The sequence below is a fragment of the Rhineura floridana genome, chromosome 20, assembly GCF_030035675.1.
Source record: "Rhineura floridana isolate rRhiFlo1 chromosome 20, rRhiFlo1.hap2, whole genome shotgun sequence".
In the NCBI taxonomy this organism is placed as follows: Eukaryota; Metazoa; Chordata; class Lepidosauria; order Squamata; family Rhineuridae; genus Rhineura; species Rhineura floridana.
The window spans coordinates 16,968,137-16,994,784 of NC_084499.1; the positions used below are offsets into that span (position 1 = coordinate 16,968,137).

General features: G+C 44.9%; 1 protein-coding gene across 1 annotated transcript in view; it reads left to right on the forward strand.

The window, feature by feature from the left end:
• The first annotated feature begins 1,278 nt into the window (after positions 1–1,278).
• Positions 1,279–26,648, forward strand: part of LAMC3 (laminin subunit gamma 3) — a 53,494-nt gene continuing 28,124 nt past the window's right edge. The window contains exons 1-11 of the mRNA XM_061604245.1: positions 1,279–1,644; positions 8,352–8,656; positions 10,429–10,559; positions 14,116–14,282; positions 14,958–15,146; positions 18,408–18,525; positions 18,866–18,964; positions 20,168–20,304; positions 23,940–24,056; positions 25,214–25,415; positions 26,480–26,592. Of these exons, the coding sequence (XP_061460229.1) occupies positions 1,299–1,644; positions 8,352–8,656; positions 10,429–10,559; positions 14,116–14,282; positions 14,958–15,146; positions 18,408–18,525; positions 18,866–18,964; positions 20,168–20,304; positions 23,940–24,056; positions 25,214–25,415; positions 26,480–26,592 (1,924 nt within the window). The 5' untranslated portion in view covers positions 1,279–1,298. The remainder of the gene's footprint in view (positions 1,645–8,351; positions 8,657–10,428; positions 10,560–14,115; positions 14,283–14,957; positions 15,147–18,407; positions 18,526–18,865; positions 18,965–20,167; positions 20,305–23,939; positions 24,057–25,213; positions 25,416–26,479; positions 26,593–26,648) is intronic.

Below are 26,648 nucleotides of genomic sequence, written 5' to 3' on the forward strand. Positions count from 1 at the left end.
TATTCGGCACTGGTTAGGCCTCATCTTGAGTGCTGCATCCAGTTCTGGTCTTCAAGAAGGACGCAGACAAACTGGAACAGGTTCAGAGGAGGGCAACAAGGATTATCAGGGGACTGGAAACAAAACCCTATGAGGAGAGACTGAAAGAACTGGGCATGTTTAGCCTGGAGAAGAGAAGACTGAGGGGAGATATGGTAGCACTCTTCAAGTACATGAAAGATTGCCACACAGAGGAGGGCCAGGATCTCTTCTCTATCGTCTCAGAGTGCAGGACACAGAATAATGGTCTCAAGTTGCAGGAAGCCAGATTTCGACTGGACATCAGGAAAAACTTCCAAACTGTTAGAGCCATACGACAGTGGAACCAATTACCTAAAGAGGTAGTGGCTCTCTGACTTTGGAGGCCTTCAAGAGGCAGCTGGACAGCCATCTGTCGGGAATGCTTTGATTTGGATTCCTGCATTAAGCAGGGGGTTGGACTTGATGGCCTTATAGGCCCCTTCCAACTCTACTATTCTATGATTCATTGAAGCATGTTAGAAGATTCTTCTCAGTGGCAAACATGCTCCCCTTTCATGCTAATTGGCTCGTAGCACGTTGGAGACATAGGGACTCTGCTGGGATCCTGCTCCCAAAAAAGTAAGGGGTTTAAGACCCCCCAAGACCCTGGACAACTACACCTCTAGTTATGATGTCATCACGGAGGGTGGCAGTGCAGACCAGGAACAATTAACTAAGCTAGAGAGGGAAGAGAGTGATCACTTCACCTTTCCTGGTGCACAAGTCATGTTCACAGGATCCCTTTATGTGTCACTTGGTCATTTTTCCCATGACTGCAGGGGCAAAACAGAGTTCTTCCAAACAGCAGGTGATTGCAGAGAAATCAGCGAAGGAGAAAGCTGCAAGAATGCATCTTTGTGGGTTGTTAGTAAGAAATGAAGAGATTTCTTCATTCTGCATCACCTTGGGCACAATAAAATATTTTGGTACTTTGTGAATCCATTCGCTGGGTTTCATTTCCTGAATCCAGGGCCTCCCTGGTATGCCCTGTTCTTTGGTCTTGAGGATTTGGGGAGACCCTTTTTGCCCTAGAAAAAACGCTGAATGCAGAGTGGCATTTCCATCTCCATCCACAAGATGGAACCAAGAGAGAGAAGATCTGAATATTAGGAGATCCCCTGCAGGTCGGAGAAAGAAGAGGAGGGAACTGTGAGTGTCTTTAGAGGCTGGGATTGTGTAAAGATGTTTCAGTGGCTCCTTTGAGACCGATCATGGCTGATGTTCTCTGGTCCCTGGCCATGATTTTCCTGGACGTGCACCTGGCCATGGGGGGCATGGATTCATGCTATGATGCGCAAGGGCGCGCACAGCGGTGCATGCCCATCTTTGAGAATGCAGCGTTTGGGAGGCAGGCACAGGTGTCAAACACATGCGGGTCCCCGCCAGAGGATTACTGTCTCCAGATGGGCACCAGGGACTCCACCGCTCTTTGCCACCACTGCGACGCTGGTGATGACGCGCTTCACCACAACGCCACCTATCTGACGGACTTCCACAGCCAGGAGGAGTCCACGTGGTGGCAGAGCCAATCCATGGCCTTCGGGGTTCAGTACCCCAACCCTGTCAATATCACCCTTCACCTGGGTAAGTCTGAGTAGGGATAGAAGGGTCTGTTCATTTCAGTTCTGTCCCAGTTCCTCTTAAATTCTGTTCTCCGCATTTCTGCATCAATTTGCGATTTTTAAAAAAATCCTCATGAAAATTCTCCAGCATTTTAGTACGAATTTCTCCTAATAAATACATTTTGGTAGGCAGTTGTGACTCACGTACACATTTTTGCATTTATTTTCACATAATGCATTTTTTGCATGTTGTTTTCACTCATATAGTCATTTTTAGGCACACTTTCCCCTAACATAGGCATTTCTGTAAGCTTTGCTTGTTTTGTGAACTGCATTGCAAAATTCAAATAACTGAATTTCAAAGGATGGCAGTGTTTCTGTTCTCGTATTGTTTTGGAAAGTGCAACTTGGATAGATTCAGCTTGAAATGATAGACATTCTCACCCGTCCCTTACTCTTCATGCAAAACTCCTTTCTGCTAAGACACAGATGGGGAACCTGTGGTCCTCCAGATGTTGCTGGACTCTGACTCCCATCAGCCCCAGCCAATAGTCAGGGATGATGGAAGTCGTAGTCTGGCGACATCTGAAGAACCACAGGTTCCCCAACCCCGTGCTGGTATTAACTGATGCCTTTCCTGTCCTGTCTCCTGTCTTTTTTGTTTTAGCAGTGTTTAAAAAATGCCCCATCTTAATGCATGTACTGTCTCCCCAGAATCTTCTAAGTCACCTTTTCTTTTTCCTTCATTTTAAAATAAGCAACACCTTGGCGCCTTGCCAGCATTGAACAATTTGATGATATTTTCATGTCGCGTTGCCCTCCCTAGTCTTGACTCCTGGGATTGCAGGATAATCTCCGACGGATGCTTAAGCAAATAACCTGCAGCCGCGCCGGTCTCCCTTACGTCTCCGAGGATGGGATATTCTGTGTGTCTCACTCTTTAGGGGCCCTGTGCTGTCACCCCAGCTGGTGAACTTGGGGTGGGGATGGAGGTTCAAGCTGCAGCCATCAAGTCTCAAGGGGAAAAGTGGGAGGGGCCCTTCAGGCCACGAGAGCTTGGAGCGGCCTGTCTCTGAGATAGGTCACTCCTTTCCCAGCCCCCTGTGAAGGTACCAACATCTGTTCCAAATCGGAAATTTGGATGGTCCTGTTTAGGATTAAAGGAGGGAGTGAAGACGGCCTAGCTCCAGGCTTTGACGCCTATATTTAAACTAGACTTTTCCGTTGGCAATGTCCGGCATCTCTTAGGGACAGCCTGTCTGAAAGCTCTTGGCCACGCTGGGGAACAGGATTTTTTTTTCTGTAACTACCAGGAATGAGTTGGTCTACCCTGATGTTACAGATCTATCCAATTCGTACTTTCCGAAACAACATGAGCACTGAAACACAGCCATCCTTTGAAATTTGCACGGCTATGCACTTATGATGGAGTTCCCCAACCAAACAATGGTTAGAAAAATGCATGTATTTGGGGGAAGTGTGCATAAAAATGAATGTATTCGTGAAAATCACATTCAAAAATGTGTTCTGTTCAGAGAAACTGATGGCAAAAATGTGTACATCAGCCAAATCTGCCTACAAAAATGTCTTTATGGGGAGAAATTTGCATTAAAATGCTGAGTAATTTTTAGGAGGATTTTTTTTTTAAAAAATTGCAAATTGCTGCAGAAATGTGGCGAACTGAATTTAAGACAGGAAAAATGAGAAACAGAGAGAAAGCAGTATTGAAGTGTGTTTCTCCTGCCAGTCTAAGTCAGCTTCTATACATGGCATGGTGAGGAACGCCATCTTGTTCTTCAGCAGCAGAATGTCTTGGGCCAGCCCTGACTCCAGGCACAAGGAACTTTTGGCCCTCCAGGTGGACTCCAGCTTTCATCAGCCCCTGCCAGCGTAGCCAGTGGTTGGGGACGATGGGAGTTGGAGTCCAACAACATCTGGAAGGCCGCAGTGGGTGGGGGGAGGAAAGGTCTTAGTAGAAGGTCTTAGCGCATAGTTAAACTATGGAATTTGCTCCCACAAGAGGCAGTGATGGCCACCAACTTGGATGGCTTTAAAAGAAGATTAAAGACAAATTCATGGAGGAAGATTAAAGCTATGAATGGCTACTAGCCATGCTGGCTGTGCTCTGCCACCATATTCAGAGGCAGTATACTTCTGAAAATCAGTTGCCGGAAGCCACAGGAGGGTAGAGTGCTCTTGCAGTCAGGTCCTGCTTGTGGGCTTCCCATGGGCATCTGGTTGGCCACTGTGATAACAGGATGTTGGGCTAGATGGGCCTCTGGCCTGATCCAGCAGGGCTCTTCTGATGTTGTTATGCTCTTATGACACGGAGTTGAAGAGCACAGCATCGGCAGCACTGGGCAATGGCTGCCTTGAGCAAATTCCAAACATGTCCAACAATGACAAAGTAAACACCGTTGCCATTTTAAAAAAGGTTGTGGAAAGTTCACACAAACACACACAGACTGTCTCCGAAAAGGAAACCTATCACCTCCGTCCCCTGCTTGTGGGCTTCCAAGAGGCACCTATGTGGGCGGTGCTGCAACTAGGATGCTAGACCAGATGACTCCTCTTGGTGGAATCCAGGCCAGCAAAATCCTTCTTTTCCTCCAAAGGAGTCAATGAATTCCTTGCAAGCAGGTCTATCAGCATCTGTTGGCCATGAACACTAAGGATAAAACCTCCAGCCTTGGACGCAATATACCTCTATGTACCAGATGGCTGGGAGTGGTGGCGGCATGGAATGACAATTTGCATTTATTTTATTTTACTGGGATGGCCATAACAGCAACTCATGCAGAGGCACAATTCAACCTCACGCGCTCATCGGGAATCCATCAAATGTTCCAATTGCATCTGATGGAGGAGGAGGTCACCACTCCCAAGCATGGGCCAGCTAGAAAAACAGCCAGCCGTGCAGAGGTGCAACAGGCCACCTCCTCAATGAATGGGTGGCTTTTGCTTTGCACTTGCAGGCGTCTTTAATTCCTCCTCCTTTATCATGGCGCAGAAGCATTGAAGCAGATATTTCCCCCTCCTGCACTCCAGGGGTTCTATGAGCTGGTCTCCTACCCTGCCCGCGTAAGGGGCAGGAGATGTCTGTTGAGTGTCTGTGCAATGGATCCAAAACCTCTTATTGTTTTTTGCATGCTAATCCAGAGCAGACGTTGACATCTGCCCTCGCAGTAGCTGTTCAATAACTCCACACACCCCTGCAAGACTCTTGCTTCATCCCAGCTCCTTTGCAGACTTTATCCATGTGGGTACAATTAAGTATCCCTCTGCTGCTGCTAAGTCCCAGAATAATTGCTTTTCTCCAGCATTTTGGATTCATTAGCGTCTCAGCTCTCAAATGATGTTAGCTAATTGTGGTATCTTCCCTCCCCCCTTTCGTCATAAATCATTTTTGCGACGGGGAACCAGCTCTTTGCATTTGGATTCTTTCCTTTGTGGCTGACAATGAAAGCGTTTTGAGGGATTATTTAAATGATTCAAGTGCGAACGCTGAGTGAAGGGACCAAGGCAGCCATTTTCAGCTCACCACTGTTGCATCAGATGTTTCCAACTGAAAATAACTGGCAGTGCAAATGTTGACCTAATTTTGAGGCCTGTTTTTAGCAGGCCTGGCATCACCAGCCCATGACGGGGCCCACCACAAGGCCTCATCCAAGCCTCCCTTTAATTTTTTCCCCCTGGTGTTCTAATCAGTGCCAGGTGATGGCTTCTGGAAGCCATTAGGAATCAAGGGCCCTATGGGTAATTTAAATGGCAGCTCCCATCTGCCCAGCACTGCACAGAGCTCCACACCACCAAGGGTTCTAGGGAAAATGAATGACCGGTTCCATCCTCTCTGAATATAGCCTTCAAATACACTGCAGCGCAGGCTGGGGAATCTTTGGCCTCCAAATATGGCTAGACGTCAACTCCCATCAGCCCCAACCAGCATGGCTAATGGTCAGGGATATGGGTGGGCAAGAAATTTGATTCTGTTCGTATTTCAAGCTGAATCTATCCAATTCAGACTTTCCAAAACTGAGAACTGAAATACAGCCATCCTTCAAAATTTACATTTTTTTGAATGTTGCGATGCAGTTTGCCAACCAACCAGTGTTTACAAGAAATGCATAGGTTAGGGGAATGTGTGCATGAAATGGATAAGTGAAAACATCATACAAAAATGCATTCTGTGATAAGAAATGGCTTGCAAAAATGTGTACAGTTGGCAGAACTGCCTACCAAAATGTGTTTATTAAGAGAAATTCACGCTAAAATGTTGGAGGATTTTCATGAGGGATTTTTTTCAAATAATCGCCAGATGCTGCAGAAATGTAGAGAACTGAATTTAAGATTAGAAAAATGAGATACGGAGAGAACCAAAATTGACAGATCTTTCTGTCCCTCCTTCAAATACACTCTAGGGCAGGCTGAGGAACCTGTGGCCCTCCAGACGTGGCTGAACTCCAACTCCCATCAGCCCCAGCCAGCATGGCCAATGGTTAGGGATAATGGGAGTTGTCATTTGATGACATCTGGAGGGCCTCAGATGTTCTCCATCCCTGGAAACTAGGGGGTTGTTCCCCTACTTTCAGTGTAAAAGTGACTGATGGAGGGAAATCAACAGTGGGAAGAACAGGATGGAGGTGGCAGGTGGTGCTGGCCTTTGCCCTGGCACCACGTACCTCCCACCAAATATTAGCTCAGTGCTTTAAATCTATAGCAACACACCATATATAAATATATAGCAATGCGCCTTAGGCACATGAAATCTGGCGGTGTGCCCCCATGCATAACAATAACATGTGTCTTGCTAGATCAGACCGATCATCCTTCTAGCTCAGGTGTGGGGAAGCTTTGGACCTCCAGATGTTGCTGAACATCAACTTCCATCAGCATGGCCGACAGCCAGGGATGAAGGGAGTTGTCATTCAGTAACTTCTGGAGGGCCACCGGTTCCCCACATCTGCTGAAAGTCCACATTCTGACTCAGACACTTGGAGCATAAAGTCAGTTCGTATGAGCTGACAAGGCCCTGAAGAAATAATAATAATAATAATAGATTCATTTATTTTTGTTATACATAGATTTAAAAATACAAAGCATACATAAAACCATACAGAGATTTAATAATATAAAAACATATCAAAGAAGCCATGCATAAACAAATCCATAAAATCCTTAAAATCCTTAAAAACATCAGTACGATAGCATAAAGGGTAAAAAATTAACCAAATGCTGCATAAAAAGATTGGTCTTCAGCAGCCATCTATATATGGGAGGAGAGGGAGCTGATCTTACCTCACAGAGAAGGGCATTCTGTTGGCTAGGGGCCACGACAGAGAAGGTTCTGTTGCGAATATTCGCCAATTGGACTACATATACAGCAGGCATTTGCAACAGGCCCTCTTCCCTGAAGGCCCCACAGACACACGAGCCACACCAATCACCTTAGAACCTGCTGATGAAGCCTCTGAACAGGCTTCTCAGTGGACAAGCTAATGTGCGCAAAAGGTATTTCCCCCCAGTGTAAAAAAGTTTTGAAAACCACGGATTGCTATGACAGCCATGTGGTCCTGGTTGCCTTAATCAGTTTTGGCTGCTTTTTAAATCTTTCGCTGGCACGGAACGGCCCTGGAGGATGCAATGCTTTCTTTGGATGAAACACATTTGTTTGTTGGTTTAGGGAAGAACACAGGGGAGATGAAATAAACATTCCATTTTAGGTCCAAAAGATAGAGGGGAAAGTATAGTTGTCTGTTTTTGATTCCAGGAATGCTAGACTGTCTTAACGAGAGCAGAGACATAGGAGAAATCTGATTCAGTTCACATTTAAAGGCGGACCTCCCTAATCCACCCCTTCCGAAGCAATACGCAAACCTAAACACAGCCATCCTTTAAAATGTATGCTCCTCCAAATTTTGCAATGCAGATCTCCAGGCAGAAAATGTGTACCTTAGGGGAACGTGTGCATTACAAGGAATATATTCCTGAAAATACCATACAAAAATGCATCATATTAGGGATCATGGCTTGCAAAAATGTAAATATTAGGCAAAACTGCATGCAAAAATATGGATATTAGGAGAAATATACACTCAAATGCTGATGATTTGTTGCGAGGGCTTTTTTCTTTTTTAAAAATTGCAAACTGATGCAGAAATGTGGAGAATTACATTACATTTGGGAAGCAAAACTGACAGTTTCATCCATGCCTACTCTACCCTTAATGTTTTTTTTTTCTTGTTTGGTGAGATACTTGTTTATCTGTATTCATTTAAATATTTAGAAACCACACTTCCCTAGAAAATACAACATAAAAACACAATACTACAGTAACAACAGTAAAAACATTAAAAAACTGGCTTATTAAAAAAAATCGTGTTCTGAAGGCCTCTTTGAACAGCATGGGTTTGTATTCCACTCTACTCAGAGTAGGCCTATTGAAAATAATGGAACCTATATTAGCTATGTCAATGGGTCTACTCTGAGTAGGACTAACTTCAGATACAACCCACAGTTTTAAACAGACATCTGAAAGAAAGCAGGGATGACTCTTGCAGAGTATCTATTGGCAAGGAGTTCCACAGGGCAAGGCCTGCTACACTAATGTCTTGGTCCCTGATAAAGGCCGATTGAACCAGAGAGGCATGGGAAATCGCCATAAGCATCTCATCAGCAAGGTGAAGCTCTTAATGAAACTGAACTAGCCTTTGTTTTCTCCTCTTTCTCTAGGAAAATCCTATGAAATCACATACGTGAGGCTGAAATTTCACACCAGCCGCCCAGAAAGCTTTGCCATTTATAAACGGAGTCATGCCGATGGCCCCTGGATCCCGTATCAATACTACAGCGCCTCGTGCGAGAAGACCTATGGCAAGCCGGAAAGGCAGTTCCTGCGGCGTGGCGAAGACGAGCAAGTGGCCCTCTGCACGGATGAGTTCAGCGACATCTCCCCGCTGAGCGGGGGCAACGTGGCTTTCTCCACCATAGAAGGCCGGCCTAGTGCCTACAGCTTTGACCAGAGCCCCATTCTCCAGGTACAAATCTCTGGATTGTTGTGGTCCCTTAATACAGAGTTGGGGAACTTGTCGCCCTTGAAATGTCACTGGACGCCACTCCCAAAAAAACAGTAACAAAAGGGGGGGGGCCTCAAAGTGCCGAACCAGTGAAAAAGCCAGTAGTAGAAATAGGAATGTTTTTAATAAATGCCCGACGAGTTTCGGGTAAGTCACCCTTTGTCAAGGGCAATCTGTCAGAAAAAACAAATATACAACATAAGCAACAGTTTTCAATCATACCAAACATAATAACCTATTTAAAACATTAATCAGTTAAATATAAACGGTTCAACAATTTACTGGACACTGGCTACAAGATTCTAATAAATAGGTAAAAGAGGGGAGAGGGACAACTGAGGTAGAATATATTACAAAGTGAAACAAAAATGTATATAGAGATGTGTACCACAAAAATGAAATAAATAACAATGAATATATAAGATACTGGCACAACATCTTTTCCAAAATCTAAAAAATACTGTTTCTACTGGCTTTTTCACTGGCTTGGCACTCTGAGGGTCTCCCACTCCTTTTGTTATTGTTGTTTTTGGGTGCCTCCCCCCTTGCTTCCTTGCCACTCCCAATCGGACCCAGCCAGCGTGGTGTCCGGTCCCACGCTGCCCCGGCCTCTAACCTGAGGTCTCCTTAGATGAGGAACAAGGGGAGATGGACCCTCCAGCAGATCTACATACTGCCAATGATCCCTAGGAGTCATCAGACCTGGGCATCCCTGCCCCAGAAGTAGAGGTCCCCAAATCAGCTCTCTGGGTTCCTGGCTGGCTCACATCTCCCTCCCGTACATCTCCCCTAGGGCCACAGGAGGAGAGGATATGGTGAGCCAGGCAGGAACTTTGGATCCAAGTACTTGGCTAGCTTCCCAGGAGACTACTCAAGAGAAGTGGGGAAGTGCATGGAAGGACCTGCATGGATCAAGGCCTGACTGACAGCCAGGAAGGGGTGGAGCATCCAGCTCCTATATAGCTTACCAGTCTGAGTTGCTTGTTTGCTGAAGCAACAGCTCTCATTGTAGCTTTGTCAGCTTTCCCTGATTGGAGGGAACAGATGTGTGGCTAAGGGTCACGATGCTGGGAATTGTAGTCTAGCAACATCTGGAGGGCCACAGGTTCCCCAGCCTTGCCTTCATGGGAGAGTGGCAACCAGACAGAATGGAACTGTATTTCAGTTGAGCCTCACCTACCCAGGCAGTGCATCGATTCTCCCTGGCTTCGTTTGGCTGTGGTGATGCCCACTGGGACTGGTGAGGCAGAGGGCAGGCAGGCCAACAGAGCCAATGACCGGCAAAGCCAACTCATTCTAGCTTTCTTCCCATCTTCCTTCCTGCTGAGATCTGCCAGGGTGACATTGAGATTACGGAGGAGGAAGCTGACAGCCAGTGATGCCCTCTGGACCGGTTGTTAAGTAAAGGTGGTATCCATTGCGAGTCCTACTCAGAGTAGACCCACTGAAGTTAATAGACTTGACTAACTTAGGTTCATCCATTTCAATGGGTCCTGGGAATGTGGCCCTTGAGCTGAAATAATTTCCTCCCCCTACCCTAGGCCAAGCAGATCACATCCTCTATCTTCTACCATACTAGACTCTGCCCCTTCACCTTCCAAGCTCCACACTTTAGCTCCTCAGCTCCTTCCCCCTGTCTTGGAATCTCACCCTTAGCAGACCGGCAACCCTCTTTGCGAACATTCATTTCGGCTCTAGCATGTTGCCAACGGCAATCTTGTGTAACTCCACAGGAGTGGGTGACGGGCACAGATCTGCTGATTTCTTTGGACCGGCTCAATACCTTTGGGGATGACATCTTCAAGGACCCCAAGGTGCTGCAGTCTTACTACTACGCCATCTCAGACTTCTCCGTCGGGGGCAGGTAAGTTTGGAAGTGGGGGAGAAGAAAGGGGAGAATGGCAAAGGATAGCCCTGTATTTGTTGCATGCAACACCGTTTCTGTTCTGCTGCAGTTCGTCTTCTGCAAAAAACGACATTATTTGTCTCGCTGCCCACTGCGGTGAAATTATGTAACTCACATAAATCAATTCCGTCAATTATGTTATGCTATCTTGTTCCTTTCAGTGCAGAGGAAACACAATCAGATCAAATGGGGAGGAAGACATAATTGATTATGTATCGTTTGTGGACCAAAAGCAACAACAGCAGCAAATACCATTTGTGTTTGCTGAACTGATTTCCATTCTGGATGTAATAAGCGAACATTGGCAATTTCCGTTCCTGTTTCCATTTCTGGCAGAATTCTCGGGGTGGTGGTGGTGACTGCTCACATCTGGGGAAAGAGAAAATGTGGGTTGAGTTCACGGTCCTGTAAGGGGGGGTCAGTACGGCTGGCCAGTTGCCAAGGTCCACACTGCTTTGGGGGGGAGGGATCATTGCCAGTCCTCAGAGATTGTCTCTGCCTGTTCACCTGCCCTAACATCCGGCTGATTTTAGTACTTTGGGCTTCAGTACTTGTGATATTTGGCCTGTGAGTCTTCAGCTATACTTCCTGAGACTTTCAAGGGATTTTCTTGATTAGGCAGCCTTGACAATAGAACATAAAAAGCTGCCTTATACTGAGTCAGACTTAACTCGGTATTGTTGACACTGACCGGCAGCTACTCTCCAGATTGTCAGGTAGCCTTTGGAGTTGCTGGGGGCTGAACCTGGGACCTTCTGCTTGCAAAGTCGTTCTTTACCACTGAGCTTAGGAATTTAGGAATATAGAAAGTCAAACCGAGTCAGGCCATTGGTCCATCTAGCTCAGTATTGTCCACACTGACTGGCAGTGGCTTTTCAGGATTTCAGACAGGTTCTCTCCCAGCCTTACCTGGAGATGCTGACGGGGACTGAACCTGGGATCTTCTGCATGTACAGCAAATCCTCCATTGCTGAAAAATTGTCCTTCATCTAAAAAGAAAGTAAAGCTGCAGTCCTCATGATTCTGAATCGGAGAACCTGGGACTTTCTGCATGCTGCTCTGCCACTGAGCTATGGTCTTTCCAAAGCTTTAAGCCACAATTGGCTTATGAATCCTGGCATCTTATGGCTCCAATGTAAAACCCTAAGCCAAGGACTGCTAACCTTTTGGGGCATGCGGGCACATATGCAAATCTAAGCAAATTGTCTCAGGTACCGCAAAATACCCATTTCACATTTCCCTGGCTCTGCCTGGAGATGCCAGGGTCGAATCCTAGGCTCTTCTGCATGCAAATCAGATGCTCTGTCACTCTTTTAAAGGAGGCGGGTAGGAAATTGCTGATTTAAGAAGCAAAACAAGCTTCCTCTCAATGGGGGGAGAGAAAATGGGAAAGAATTTCCTGGTCCCAAACCTTTCCCCCGTGTTGCCTGTTCCATTTTGTTTCTGTGCATTTCCGCTACAGCGCTCAGAAAAAAACTCAACAGAGAAAGAGGAAGGATGGGGGGCAGGGGAACGAGGGTCTTACAAAAGCACAAGGACTGCAATGGCCTTATCTGCCTTGAGTCCTGTCCCACGCAGCTGGGATTTGTTGTTTTCCAAATTAGGCCGCCCTCCAAGGCAGTGACCCCCCCCCCCAGTAGCTGCCATGCCTAGCGAGTCCTGGGATTAGAGGTCAGGGTTAAGTCCAGGTCAAAAGGGGTGAAGGGTCTAGGCAGCTTGATTTGTGCTGCACCTTTCGAACTTTGCTTATCGTACATTCCTTCCAGGAGAAGAATGCATTCTCTTCATTTCCCACAGAGGCTCCTTCAGGACAAGCAGAGGGTAGAGGAGTGGGAACCTTTCTAAAGAAAAAACACAAATAATATAACAGCACAGTTATTGCTGAATATGAGGAGTGTTTCAGACAACTTTTTCCTCATGTTGAAAGAACACGCGAGGAAGATGGCCGGGACTAGGAATGTGGGGAGAATTTTGATTCAGTTTGAATCTAAAGCCGAATCTATCAAAGTCCAAAACAGTGATAAGCAAAATACGGCCATCCTTCGAAACTCCCACTTACCGAATTTTGCAAGCAGTTCTTCGACCCAATCATGTTTGCCAAAATGCACGTATTACGGGAAAGTCACTGTTTTAAATGAGGCAGGGTAGGAACTATGGAACAGTCTTCCCGAGGAAGTACGCCTGGCGCCGACTCTGCTCTCCTTCCGGCGCCAGGTCAAAACCTTCCTATTCTCTGAAGCATTTTAAGTTACACTGATTTACTTTTTAAAATGTTTATTGTATTGGATTGATGATTGTATTTTAGTATTATTTTGTTGTTCATTGTATTTTTATGCTATTTTATGTTCACCGCCCAGAGAGCTATTGCTAGTCGGGCGGTATATAAATTTAATAAATAAATAAAATAAATAAATAGGAATTGTGGATTAAAGGAACAAAATGACTTCCTCTCAGTGGAGGAGGGCAGAATGAGAAAGAATTTCCTGGTCCCAAACTTTTCTCCACTTTGCCTTTCCCATTTTGTTTCTGCATATTGTATTGGGGAAAGGGTACGTAAAAACGAATATTTTAGTGAAACTAACGCACAAAATACATTACATTAGGAGAAATGGCTTGCAAAAATGTGTACATTGGTCAAAACTGGGCTCCTGCTGGGAGGAAGGGCAGAATATAAATCAAATAATAAATAATAATAAATAAAACCACATTCAAACATGTGTTTATTAGGAGAAATTCTCATGAAAATGCTCGTAAGTTTTCATGAGGATTTTTTTTTAAAAAAAATCGCAAATTGCTGCAAGAATGTGAAATTTAAGATTGGAAAAATGAGAAGCAGAAAGGAGCGAAATCGACTGATCTTTCCATCCCTCACCAAGATGCATTAGAAGTAGAGATGGGGGGAGCTGTCAATTTCAGCGTCCATTTTTCCAGTCTTAAATTCAGTTCTCCACATCTCTGTAGCAATTTATCTATTTGCTTCACTGCTCCCCCCAGTGAATTGGAGGCCCCATCAAGTGGACATGGCTAGAGGAAAATGGCCTCGGCAGCGATCTTCAACTGTGGGTCCCCACGTTTTTGGACTCCAACTCCCATCATCCCAGCCAGCTTAGACAATGACTGGGAATTATGGGAGTTGTAGTTCAGCAACATTTGGGGACCCAGTGGGCCAAATTAGGAAACCTGACAGGCCATAGCTTAGTGGTAGAGCATCTGCTTTGCATGCAGAAGGTCCCAGGTTCAGTCTCTGGTGTCTCCAGATAGGGCTGGGAAAACCGCTTCCCCCAGTCCCTGGGGAGCTGCTGCCAGTCAGTGTAGGCAACACTGAGCTAGATGGACCAACCTTCTGATTCAGTGTAAGGCTGCTTCCTGTGTTCCTAATTTGGTATGTGTGGCAGAGGCTTCCCACGCCTGCGGTAGTCAGCACAAGAGCGAAGACAGTGTACCCTACTTTGGAGATGATCCGTACTGCAGAGGGACCCAGTGCTGAGTTTTCCTGCGTTTGGGTCTCTCCTAGGTGCAAGTGTAATGGCCACGCGAGCGAATGCATCCCGAATGAGGAGGATCAGCTGGTGTGCCTCTGCCAACACAACACCGCCGGGGTGGACTGCGACTCCTGCCAGCCGTTTTATCAGGACCGCCCGTGGGCACGGGGCACTGCCGAGTCGGCCAACGAGTGTCTCCGTAAGTGGCACGCTGCCCTCGGGTAAGGGGTGGAGGTGGGCAGGTGTGACCTGTCGTAGCAGAAAGATGAGCAGCAATGCACAAGGACTGTTATATATAGTGATGAAAAGAAGAAGCCTTGTGGGACCTTGAAGACGAATAGCTGACAGGCAAACGGGAGTATGCAGAACCCACAGTCTTGCGCATTCACAGGAGAGAGGCCGTTCAGGCCATATCAGTGCTCGGGGGCCAAATGTGACCCTGCAGGTCTCAGGCACCTCCTCCCAGGCCATACCCCTTTCCCCTATGCCACACCTCTTAGGTTTGGGGGTTTCTGCCTTCCTCCCTCGCTGATTTCAGTATGTCATCTCTGAGTATGTCTCATGTTGGCCCATTACTATTTTTAAAATTGTACTGTGCCATCAGGACATATGGTACTTCAGAGAATACTGTAAGCAAAAAGATTAAATATATAATTATTATCATCATCATCATCATCATCTGACCTTCTTCCCAAAGGAGCCCAGGGGAGCAAACAACAAGCAACAAAACGTTTTTAAAAAGCATCTTAAAAGCAATTCCAGTAAAGACGTAACCTGTATAAAACAGAGAAATCTCTGCCCCAAGGAGATTACAATTTGAAAGTTAGTCATTGAGGGGCGGCAACACAAGGTTGTGTGAATGCTTTCTGTCCAGCGTGCAACTGCAGCGGCCGCTCTGATGAATGCTTTTATGACTGGGAGCTGTACCGGGCCACTGGGCATGGCGGCCACTGCCGGAATTGCCAGGATAACACGGACGGGCCGCACTGTGAGATCTGCCGCCGGAACTTTTACCACTGGGACGTCCAGACAGCGTGTCAGCCCTGCAACTGCAACCCAGCAGGTAGGCAGATTTCAGAAGTGGTATAAGGGAGGGAGGATGGCAAAACAACTCACAGCTCCCAACTATCTTCTTCAACTGGTAGCTTATTTATTTATTTATTATTTGATTTATATCCTGCCCTTCCTCCCAGCAGGAGCCCAGGGCGTTATTAAAAAAAATAAGGATATTATTAAAAAACCAATGTTTTTATCATTTTATTTTTATTTCCCACCTTTCCCGCAAGGAGCTCAAGGTGGCACATGTGGTTCTCTTCCCTTCCCCATTCTATCCGCACAATGACCCTGTGAGGTAGGTTAGGCTGAGAGACTGCCACTGGCCCAAGGTCACCTAGCGAGTTTTGTGACTGAATGGGGATTTGAACCTTGGCCTCCCAAGTCCCAGCCTGGGACGCTAACCACTACACCATGCTGACTCTCTTAATGAGGAAAGGTATGAAGTTTTCTTATGAGGCTCCTCACTACTGAAACACAAATGAAGCCCAAGCAAATGGCAGAGCAGCCTTCCCAAAGCTGGTGTTTTGGGCTACAACCCCCATCAGTCCCAACCCAGCCTGGCTGCGGCAACCAAGGATCTGTCCATCACTTTCCCATTCTAACCTGTTCCCTGGAGCCAGAAACCAGGCCCACAATCGGGAGTGACTAAGCTAGTGGTGGGGAACTTCAGGTCCAGAGACCAAATATGGCCCTTCAGGCCTCTATATGCGGCCCTTAGGCCTCTATCCAGGCTACGCATCCTCCCCCCATTGCACCCTGCTCACCTGCCCTGTTTTGCACCCTCCTCGAGTGCGTTTGCCTGGCTGGATTGCATTCTTGAACTGTGATCATGCCTTTTGCTTGGCTGAATGGACGTTGGAAAGGTGGGCAAGGGTGTTTGTGTGAATGTATATAGAAACTTCAGACTTTTGCATAGGTGAAATTCTGGCTGCTGAATGAAGGAAAGAATCTCATCCCTTCCTCTATGCACTCTTGCCACTGGCCCCACCCACCACTAGCATGCGGCCCCTGGAAGGTTGCCAAAACAGGAATGTGGCCCTTAGGCTGGCAAAGGTTCCCTACGCCTGATCTAGGCCCTCTGTCACCTGCCTCTGCTTGAAGAAGGCCATGGCTCAGTGATAGAGCATTTCCATTGCATTCCTGGTAGGGTTGCGGAAGACCCCTGCCTGAAACCTTGCAGAACTGACTTCCGGGAAGGGTGACTTAGCCTGTGCCTGCTTTTGAGACGGGCTCCTGCCTCAAAAGAAGCTTATTCAGATATATCAGTCAGTTTTTTCTTTTTTTTTGACTGATTAAACTTCTCCCGGGTAGGGAGAAACGAAGAGATTAACCTCAAAGCCTATTTTTGTTGGGACGACCAGATCTCATTAATTTATGGGACGAGGTCCAGCCGACGAAGGTGGGACGGATTTCCAACAGCAAGCTCTATCTGTTAAAGCGAACGTTCATCTTATCTTCTAAGAGAGAACGCATTAACAGGCAAGCACCCTTCTTTCTATATTTTTCTTTTACTTGACTTAAATTGTTGCTGTTTAAAAGAGATTTGCCAGATTGATCGGTTTTTGACATCTCACTGGGGAGCCGTAACTTCTCTCTGCTACGCACTAATTAATAGCTTATCTCTGTTTTTGTTGCAAAAAGCTGTCCTGGATTTGCATTCTAAAGATACACACAGAAGAGGGATTTCTATTCCAGATTTTTATTTTGAAAAATATTATACTGTTTTGAGACTACTCTCTTTTTGGTCTATTTTATTTTGACGAATCTGTTTCTTGACGATTGCCATTAATTGTTTCGATCCTGGGAACTGCATTTTGTTTACTTAACTATTGGAGAGATAAGGCTGTCTGCTCTGTTTATACTGTGATGTCACCAAGTTTGGAGTATTAACCCAATTGTTGCTGAAATAAGAAGTGGTTTTCCTATATTTTTCTTTTAAAATGGCAATTAAGAAAGTGGCTGAGAATCTGGAAATAACTATGTTTCAGAAAATAATGGATGAGATTGAGATAACGAAAATTGAATTGAGTAAAATGAAGCAGGAGATTAAAGATATAAGGGTCCCTGTGAGAGAGGTGACCCTGGAAGGGGTCCCTGTGAGAGAGGAGACCCCGGAGATTGGAACAGGGGTCCCTGTGAGAGAGGAGACCCTGGAGACTGGAATAGGGGTCCCTGTGAGAGAGGAGATCCCGGAGATTGGAACAAACGTGGAACAGGAACAAGATTTGGAGTCTATGGACTTTAGAAATAAAATCTATTGTTTGGAACTCAATGTTATCTCTGAAGAAATTAATGAAGATTCTAGAGATAAAGTTATCAATGGCATGGATTATCTTCTGGACTGGAATGATGTGATGGAGCCCAATATAGAGAAAATCTATGGAATTAACTGCAGCCATGTGACAATGGAAAAACTTTTAAGAGATGACCCAGTGTATTTTGAAAAAAAGAACAGAGATATGATTTTACAGCAGTATTTCAGCAACCTATTCAGAATGGATGGCAAGAAAATATTTGGGATAGAGGTAATTCCCATCAGACTCTTACTATATGACTATGGCTTTGACAGCAAGATTATTATGGAATACTGATAATGGAAGATTGGATATTGAAATTACTGGACTTAACAAGACTACTGAAGATGGAAGATGGAAAATGGAACTAATAGAGATAATAGAACAATGGCTACTGAAATTACTGAACCTAACAGATTCTGATGTGATGGATTAATTGAAATGTTTATTTTGACTATGGTTATGACAATAAGATTATCATAATTAGTAATGAGATGGATTAATCGATATGCTTATCTGGAAAAAAAAAATTGATAGATATATTTCTTAAAGAATTGAAATCTCTCTTTGACTTTTTGTGGAAAGAATAAAGTAATGTTTATGAGATTTGATGATTAAGTAAGATAACTACTGGAGGAAAGTGATTTTATAATATGACTTAAGAGACAGGATTGCTATATATTATAGACTTATAACTGATTTGATCTTTGACAAATGGGAAGTCAATATTTTACTCTTTATTTTTTATTTTTGTTTTTTTTTTTTCTTTTTTTCTTTTTGTTTAACTATTTTTGATTTTGTTTTTTGTCTTTGAATGTTTTATGATTTTGTCTTGTATGTTTTATGAAAATTTGAATAAAAATTATTGAAAAAAAAAAAGAAACCTTGCAGAACTGCTGCCACTCAGTGTAGACAATCAATGGTCTGACTAGGTAGAAGGCAGCTTTCTCTGTTGACTCATTGTATCTTCTCAGGTTCCTTGAACCCCCAGTGCGACAGCTCAGGGGCCTGCGAGTGCAAAGCAACTGTGACTGGCTGGAAATGTGAGCGTTGTCGAGATGGATTCCACTCCCTCAGCGACGGCGGGTGCAGGTGAGAGAGGAGGGATTGTGTGCCCTACAATTAGACAATTAGACATAGCGAGGCACCCGCTTCAGGCAGTAGATGCTGGGGGTACGGTAGGCCCTGTCTCCAGATGTTCCTCTTGATCCCCCAAGCTTTTTCCCCTCAGCCCACCCTTCCCCAGCTGTTTCCATCTTCCTGAGCTAGCACCAAAAATAGGAAAGAAACTGGATGTTATTTGCCTTTAATGGGAAACATGCCCCAGCAGCTGTGTCAGGCACAGGGAGACGTTGCTCTGATCAGGTTATGCTGCATCGCAGCTTATTTTGAGCAGGGAATATTTGTGTTTTTGGGGGCTCCTCTTTTGCAGACCTTGTGCTTGTGATGCAGCTGGCAGTGTGGGAACATGCGACCCGAATACAGGACACTGCAGGTGCAAGGAGAAGGTGGAAGGCTACCTGTGTAACAGGTGAGTAAAACCTGATCCTCTCCCCCCCCCCTCGCTCTGTTCTCCTGTGCAAACAGAAGCTCCTTGGGGGCAAGGATCTACCTTTTGTTATTTTGTTGTTGTCGATAACAAAAGCACCTAAAATTCCTAGAAGATGTTAAAAATCCTGATTTAGGGTTTTTGGAGGGGAGTACCTGTTCCAAGCCTTTGGGATGAAGCAGTCTTTAAAACTAGAAAGTAAGAAAGGCCATACATTCTAGGTCCTGTCCATGTGACTGTATAATCTGTAATGTTATTGCTGTGTGTCCTCATTAATTCACCATCGTCCATATGACATTGCAAGCTAGTACAGATTTTTGTGTTAACAAATCTGCATTAAAAATACCACTGAAAAACCGATATGCTTTTCTGTATCAATAATTAATAACATTAACGTCCATGCGCTCGAATGCAATGCAGCGCACTTTCCTGCAATAGGTGGTCCATGGGTGTTCCTCCATCATATGCCAAGCCCCCTGTCTCCTTCCCACCCAATAGCACATCCACAAATCTGTGCATATGTGGGAATTAATATATATATATATATACACATTTCTGCGCTCTTCCGAAAAAGTGCATGAAAAACAAACAACCATTATGGACCAATCACTGACAAGAGGTGGACTTAGGGGAGTGGCCAATGCTAAAGTAATTTAGAAAAAAAAAGCCCACAGGTATGGATGCTTGATAATTGAATTTTCACAATAATCCTACCACAAACAGGACATGTATGGATCTCGAGGCCACCAAATGAATATGGAAAACGTGAATTTTGCAGTTAATTATGGATGGGCCCCTAAACAATGGCAAAGGATGGCACTGATGTCAATGAGGCCAATCTGCTCCAGGTTTTAGTCCAAACTTTCCAGGAGCTTTCTAGGTTTCAGAACCTTGGTCAGCTCCTTGAGAGTTCGGACTAAAACTCAGGATGGATTCACTGCCCACTGACATCAGAGCCACCTGTCTGCGCTGATTCTAAATAAAAAATGGTCTCTTCCAATAAGCTTTTAAAGATGTTTTTTAAGTTGTTTTTAAAAGATTTTTGTTTTAATATGTTTTAATGTGCTTTTAGAGTTTTTGTTTGCTGCCCTGGGCTCCTTCTGGGAGGAAGGGCAGGATATACATTTAATAAATAAGTAATAATAAAATAATGAAGCTGATTGACACATGCTCTTTCTTGTGCAGATGCCAACCTGGTAGCTTCAACCTTCAACTCCACAACCCCACTGGTTGCACCAGCTGCTTCTGCTATGGGCATTCAACAGCATGCACAGCAACCCGGGGCTATGAGGTTCATGATATCATCTCTGACTTCAGCCAAGGTAGTTGGGGAATGTTTCTCTCTGGGTATATCTATACGAAGTTATATCAGGTCCATACCACTTTAACAGCCGCAGTTTCTCCTCTAGCACTCTAGGAGTTGTTGTTTGGTGAGAGTTGTATGCATTTGGCTGAACTTCCCTAGGCCCCGTTTGCACAACTAGTTCCCAGGGCTCCCAGGTGGAAGACAGAACCAGTTAAATCAGTATAAGTCTGTAGTGTAAAGTGCACAAGTAAGCGGCATTATAAGTTGACGCAAAATGGCAAAAAATAAATGAATGAATATTTAAAGTATTGTAGAAAAGAACTGAAACAAGTGGTTGCCAAAAAAATTTCCCCTCGTGGACCACTTGAAAATTGCTGCTGGTCTTAACCACTTATTGATTTTTTGCTGCCTGTTGTAGTAATTGTCACTTGCGGTGCTAGATGCTGTATCATTTTTAATTTTTTTATCATTGATTCTTTTATTTTCTTGTATTACATTTCATTACAGCTTGTACTGCATGGAACTGTAGTACAAGAAAATACAGTCTGTGAAATAAAAAGCAGCAAAAATGCAATTAAAGATCAATATGAATGTTTAAGGCGACCATGCAATGGACCACCTGAAAAAAGCTCACGGACCACTGTCGGTCCACAGACCACAGTTTGGGAACTCCTCAATGAAAGGATTTAAAATGTTAATGTGAACCACAGATTCTACAGTTTGGTTCATGCAGAGGCAGGTGCAACCTCAGGTAAGGCAGACGGCCATTTTTGAAAAGGCAGCCGTCCTGTCTATGGGTGGAGGCAACGGAATCTCTAGCCGACGTGGTGCCTTCCAGATGCTGTTGGGCTGCAACTCCCATCATCCCTGGCCATTGACCCCGCTGGCTGTGTCTGATGGGATCCAAGATCCAACCATGTCTGGAGGGCACCCCGTGAGCAATCCCTGCTCTGACATTTTGTTACTGCTGCTAGTTAGCAGCTGAGAATCGCAAGCCCTCGTCCATCCATGGCAAATTGCTCACAGATCTACCCCTGAATCCTCGTGATCCATCTAGCCATCCCTAAAGCAGCTACTCCTTGGGACAAATGGCTTAGAATGAAGAGCCAACCCTGAATGCAATGGTTATAGAGGTCCAGCTAACCCCCATTGGCTCTCCAAATCACCTGGTCTGGCTGGGCTATAGGGATGGGATCCATTGGTCTGTGCCGGTTCGGAAGCATCCTTTCGACCTAACAGGCCGGTATTGATTCAAGTTCGTTCTTTGTCCGTTAGCCGCTGATTTTAGTCCGTTTTCCCCCCTCGCAAAAAATATTGATATGAATACTGATATTTCAAAATATAAATATTTTTAAAGGAAACATTGATAAATGAAAGGAAATATTGATAAAAGTAGCGTTCTTAGTATCAATATTTTAGAGGCAGATTTTTTTTTAAAAAACGGTTTTTGAAAATACCTGTGGAAAATAGCTACATAAAAAATCTAATCCACAACGACAGGGAATGAGCAAACTGATGGAGAAGCTGGTACCAAATCCAAATTGGGCAGAATTCTAGCATAGCCCTGGCTGTTGAGCTGCAGTACCCCTCTCTGGCAATGATCTGGGTGGCGCTGTGGAGCATCTGAGATCAGGCAAGTTGCTCAGTGTCCACAAAAGCTTCCCTAGTGGAACAGAGCCATTGCAAAGCAAGTCCAAGAAAAGGGGAAGGCAGCTGCGTAAACTCGGTGCTTGGAATTTATTTAACTCCAAGCTGAGCATGGCTGGATTACAGCTTTCTGTTTGGCCAGTGGAGGGACAGGAGGGAGAGCGCACAGCTGGTGGTCCCAAGTAAATCCAATGAGATATGAAGCCTTCTACCTCCTGTTCTTCCTTTGAATGGCAGGACTTTATTCCCCACGGGGTAAAGGCCTCTGCGTGAACCTAGCTTGGACACAGCTATCAAATAGTTTGCTCCCAAGCTATCCAGCAGCCAGGAATTGGGATGAGGCCAAAGCAATGTGGTAGCCCCCTCTCGTGTGTGAAAGATCGCCCTCTGGTGAGTGGCCCAAGGGACATCCATCGTACAGCCTGTCAAAATCCACATTTATTGCCATTTCAAAGAAGCTAACCTATCACTTAAAGCCTCTTAGAGGCCAGGCAGACCCAGAGGATTTTGTTGCAGTTTGAAGTTTATTTTGCACATTAGCAAACAATCATTTCAGTCTTTCATTTCATCTAAGTATGAGTTTATTTTGTGGAATTTGTAACTTTCTGCTTATTGGCCCTTGCATTTGTTAACCTAGTAGATGCCCGTGATGTTTCTAGATGAATTGGAAGTACATGTCACATTTATTGTTCTGGACATTTATTTGAATATAAGTTTATCGTTTGATTGATCAGTATGACATTCTTGGGCTTTTAAAAAAAATATTCCACGTTTTTGATGTCCTGCTCTGATGGAAACAACTGTTATTCTCTGCATACCAATTAGGGTTTATTGACTGTTAATGTACCCATTTGAACTTGCATAACTCTGTGTGTGTGTGTGTTTGTGCGTGTGTTTCGTTGCAGATTTTAATTGTGGAGGTTTATTTTAATGTTTTAGTGGAAACTGTTTCATTGCGTATTTGAATTATGTATATATTGTAATTGGGTTTCATACTTGTAAACTGCTTAGAAGCCACTTTGGCAATAAAGTGGCATATCATTCAATTGAATTGATTCATGAATAGGTTTAAGAATGTACATATAGGATGATATGACACCCCATCCTATAAAAACCTACCCTGATTATCTGTGAATTGAGGCGTTGGTTTGAATGCCTGCAGCGAGGTCCAGAGCTAGCCTTTATACCTTGAAACGTCTTTGTGTCTGGAATCCAAAGGCTTTCTCCTTGGCCATGTCAGTGCAAGGTTTTTGAGAACTTGGATCATTTATTTTTCTTTTCTTTCAGCCAAAGCTCCTGCTCCTGTTTTGATGTGAAGTTATAGGTGCAATTTAATCAGCTCTCCATGACTAGGGAGGGTGAAGGAAAGGGCAGTAGCCTAATGGCAGAGCACCAGCTTTGCATGCAAGTTCTGTGTTCACTCCCCAATGGCATCTCCAGGTAGGGCTAGGAGAGAGACCCCCATTTGGAATCCTGGAGAGCTGCTGCCAGTCACAGTAGGTAAAACTGAGCTACATGGGCCAAAGCTCTGATGCTGTGTATGGGAGCTTCCTCTGTCCCTATTTAATTCAGCCCTTTATTCATTAACCATGAGGACTGGAATCTTATTTCATTTTAAGGGGAAGGGCCATAGATCCGCAGTAGAGCATCTGCATGTTTGAACCTCTTATCTCCACGGCATTTTCCTAGTCTAAAAGGCTCCCCCAAAGCTGCAATTAGCTGTGAGTGACACAGGGACATGTTTCATATTTATATTTTCCACACTATAGGGCTTATAGAGCCTTTAAGAGGAGGGGTTTTAGATGGGGAAAGCAGGAAGGAAGGGGTTAAATACCCCATTCCCCCCAAGTTGCTGGTTTAAAGAGGAGGCAGAAACCATTGGGAGGTCTGAACCCAGATCGTCTGCATTATGCATGGTTTGGGACAAGTATGCAACAGAACCAAACCATTGGGTCAGCCAAACTTATTTTGCTTCTCTCTCTCTCTGTATTTTTTTTTAACCAGGACTTGATGGCTGGAGAGCAGAAAATCCAAGTGGTCAGGAGGTCCCCCTACTTTGGGCTAGAGGAGAGATTTCCCTAGAACAAGGCGGACAGGAACTGGCTGATTTTTTATCACCAGGTATGATTACAATTTACTTCCCACCCACGCTATATATTTAAAGCACTATGATTCCACTTTAAACAGTCCTGCGTGCTTGCCCCAAAGAATCCTGAGAACTGCAGTTTGCAAAGGGTGCTGAGAGTTGTTAGGAGCAGGGATGTAGTCATCCAGGGTCTTGGGGGGGGGCTTAGTCCCCCTACTTTTTGGGGAGCAGGGTCCCTATGACTCCAGCATGCTACAAACCAATCAGCATGAAATGGGAGTGAGTTAGCCACTGCGTAGAGTCTTCTAACATACTCCCTTGTCCTCTCCTGCGGATTGCAGCCGATCAGAGTGAAAGGAGGTGAGTCAGCCACTGAGAAGACTCTTTTCAGTAGCTAACACTGTCCCCTTTCATGTTGATTGGCTCCTAGATATATCTGTTGTTGTGGGAGAAGGAATTAGCAAGGATCTCATTCTCAATCCAGGAGCAAAAAAGGGTGTTTGTGTGGCTGTGACTACTATGAAGCGACCCTACATTTCTGAATTTGCTAATACACTACTGGTTAGGAGACCTCTGTTCCCTGCACGGAGTGACAATTCTTCTTCCTAAGGAACTCTGGGAATTGTCAGTTGGAAAAGGGATTGACTGTTAAACCGCTGTGGGAATTGTATATTTCGCAAAATTGCATGCCAAACTTTGGACTGATTTTATGTATACGCTGTTGTTGTTTTAGACTGTTTTAATTGTTATGATTGTTATATATGCAGTTGTTTAAACTGTTTTTAGATATGTAATTGTTTTATATATGCTACTGTCTGGGATGTCTCATGGGGAGTGATTCTTAAATGTAAATAAATAATAATGTATTAGGAGAAATGATGTATTTTCATAAGGGCTTACAAAAAATCACAAACGGCTGCGGGACAATTGGCAAACAATTGTAGATTGGGGAAATTAGAAGCAGAAAGAAACCAGAATTGCCATGGCAGCCGGTGGCTCCAATGTCAGTGGAATCCACTCCGAGGTTTTGTCCAAATTTTCAAGGTGCTGTCCAAGCTGTTCAGTACCTTGGGGAGCTCCTGGAAAGAGCTCAGACAAAACCCTGGAGAGGGTTCCACTGACCTGGAAGCCACCAGCTGCCACTGCGGAATTGACAGATCTCATGTTTGCCTTTCCTGTTTGTTTCTCTTAGAGAAGTTCCTTGGTAACCAGCGCCTCAGCTATGGGCAGACCCTCTCTGTGCACGTCCGCACAGAGGGCGCCACACCCGGCTCCCCTCCTTTCCCCATCTGGCTGATTTTGGAGGGGGACGGGATCTTGGTGTCTGCAAGTCACATGGGTGCAGGAGACGGCAGAAATGGCACGCATTGTGAAGAGCACATAATTACGTTCAGGTAATACATTCTGGTCATCTGCCGTAGCTCAGTGGGAGAGCATGTGCTTTGCACGCAGGAGGTCCCCAATCCGATTCCTGGCAGCATCTCCAAGCAAGGCTGGAAAAGACTTCCTGCTTGAAATCACCGCCAGTCAGCGTAGGCAGTACTAAGCTAGATGGACCAATGGTCTGACTCTGTTCCTGGGTTGCACCTGCTCGTATGACAGGCCAAGGACTTTTGATCTGAACGCCTTTTAACATGCACAAGGCTACAAAACTGGAAAAGTAGCATCGCAGCCATCGAATGAAAAGTAAAGAGAGGGTCAGCTAGAATCACCTGAGGTCACTAATCACACCTAATTTTAAAAGTTCTATTTTCTCTGTATTTTTATGTGGATATACTTTGATGTGATACGATACATAACAGGGGGAGCCAACCTTGTGCCATCCAGATATTATGAACTACAGGTCCCATCAGCCCTAGCCAGCATGGTCAGTGGTCAGGAATAATGGGATTTGAAGTCCAAAAACATCTGGAGGATGTCACATGGACTGCCTGTAATTTATTATTATTATTATTATTATTATTATTATATCCCACCTTTCCTCCAAAAAGCTCAAGGTGATATACAGGGTTCTCCCCCTCCCCATTTTATCCTCACAACAACCCTGTGAGGTAGGTTAGGATGTGATTGGCCCAAGGTCACCCAGTGAGCTTCAAGTCTGAGAAGACAGTCTCCCAGGTCCTACATCATTATCATCATCTACTTTAACACTATGACCAGCAATTGTTGGTTTGAGATTTAGGGAGCAGTTAATGAAATAACAACACAAGGCAGTTCAATGCACTTTAGTGTGGTCCAGTTAACTCTAGCAATTTTTGGTTAGCGTCAGGGATTTGCAGTACATTCATGCTTCTGGGCAGAGGTGGCAGTGGCCGCTAACTGGTTAGGTGCTGAAGTCTGAAGGGGACGCACGCAGAAATCAGATAAGTGTCCTTTCACTGGGGTGAGCAGATCTGTGTTTTAATCGCCCAGCTCATTTGGTGTGGTTCCAATTCCTTCCTGGTCTTCTCTGTCATAGGCTTCACGAGGCACAAGAAGAGATGCAGCCGGCTCTCTCAGTGTTCCAGTTCCAGCGCCTGCTCTCCAACCTGAAGGTGCTCCGGATCCGGGCCAGAAGCAGCCAGGGACCAGGTAAGTCATTCAAGAAGCTTGTGTGTGGAAGGCCTCTGTTCCCTGATACAGGCCGT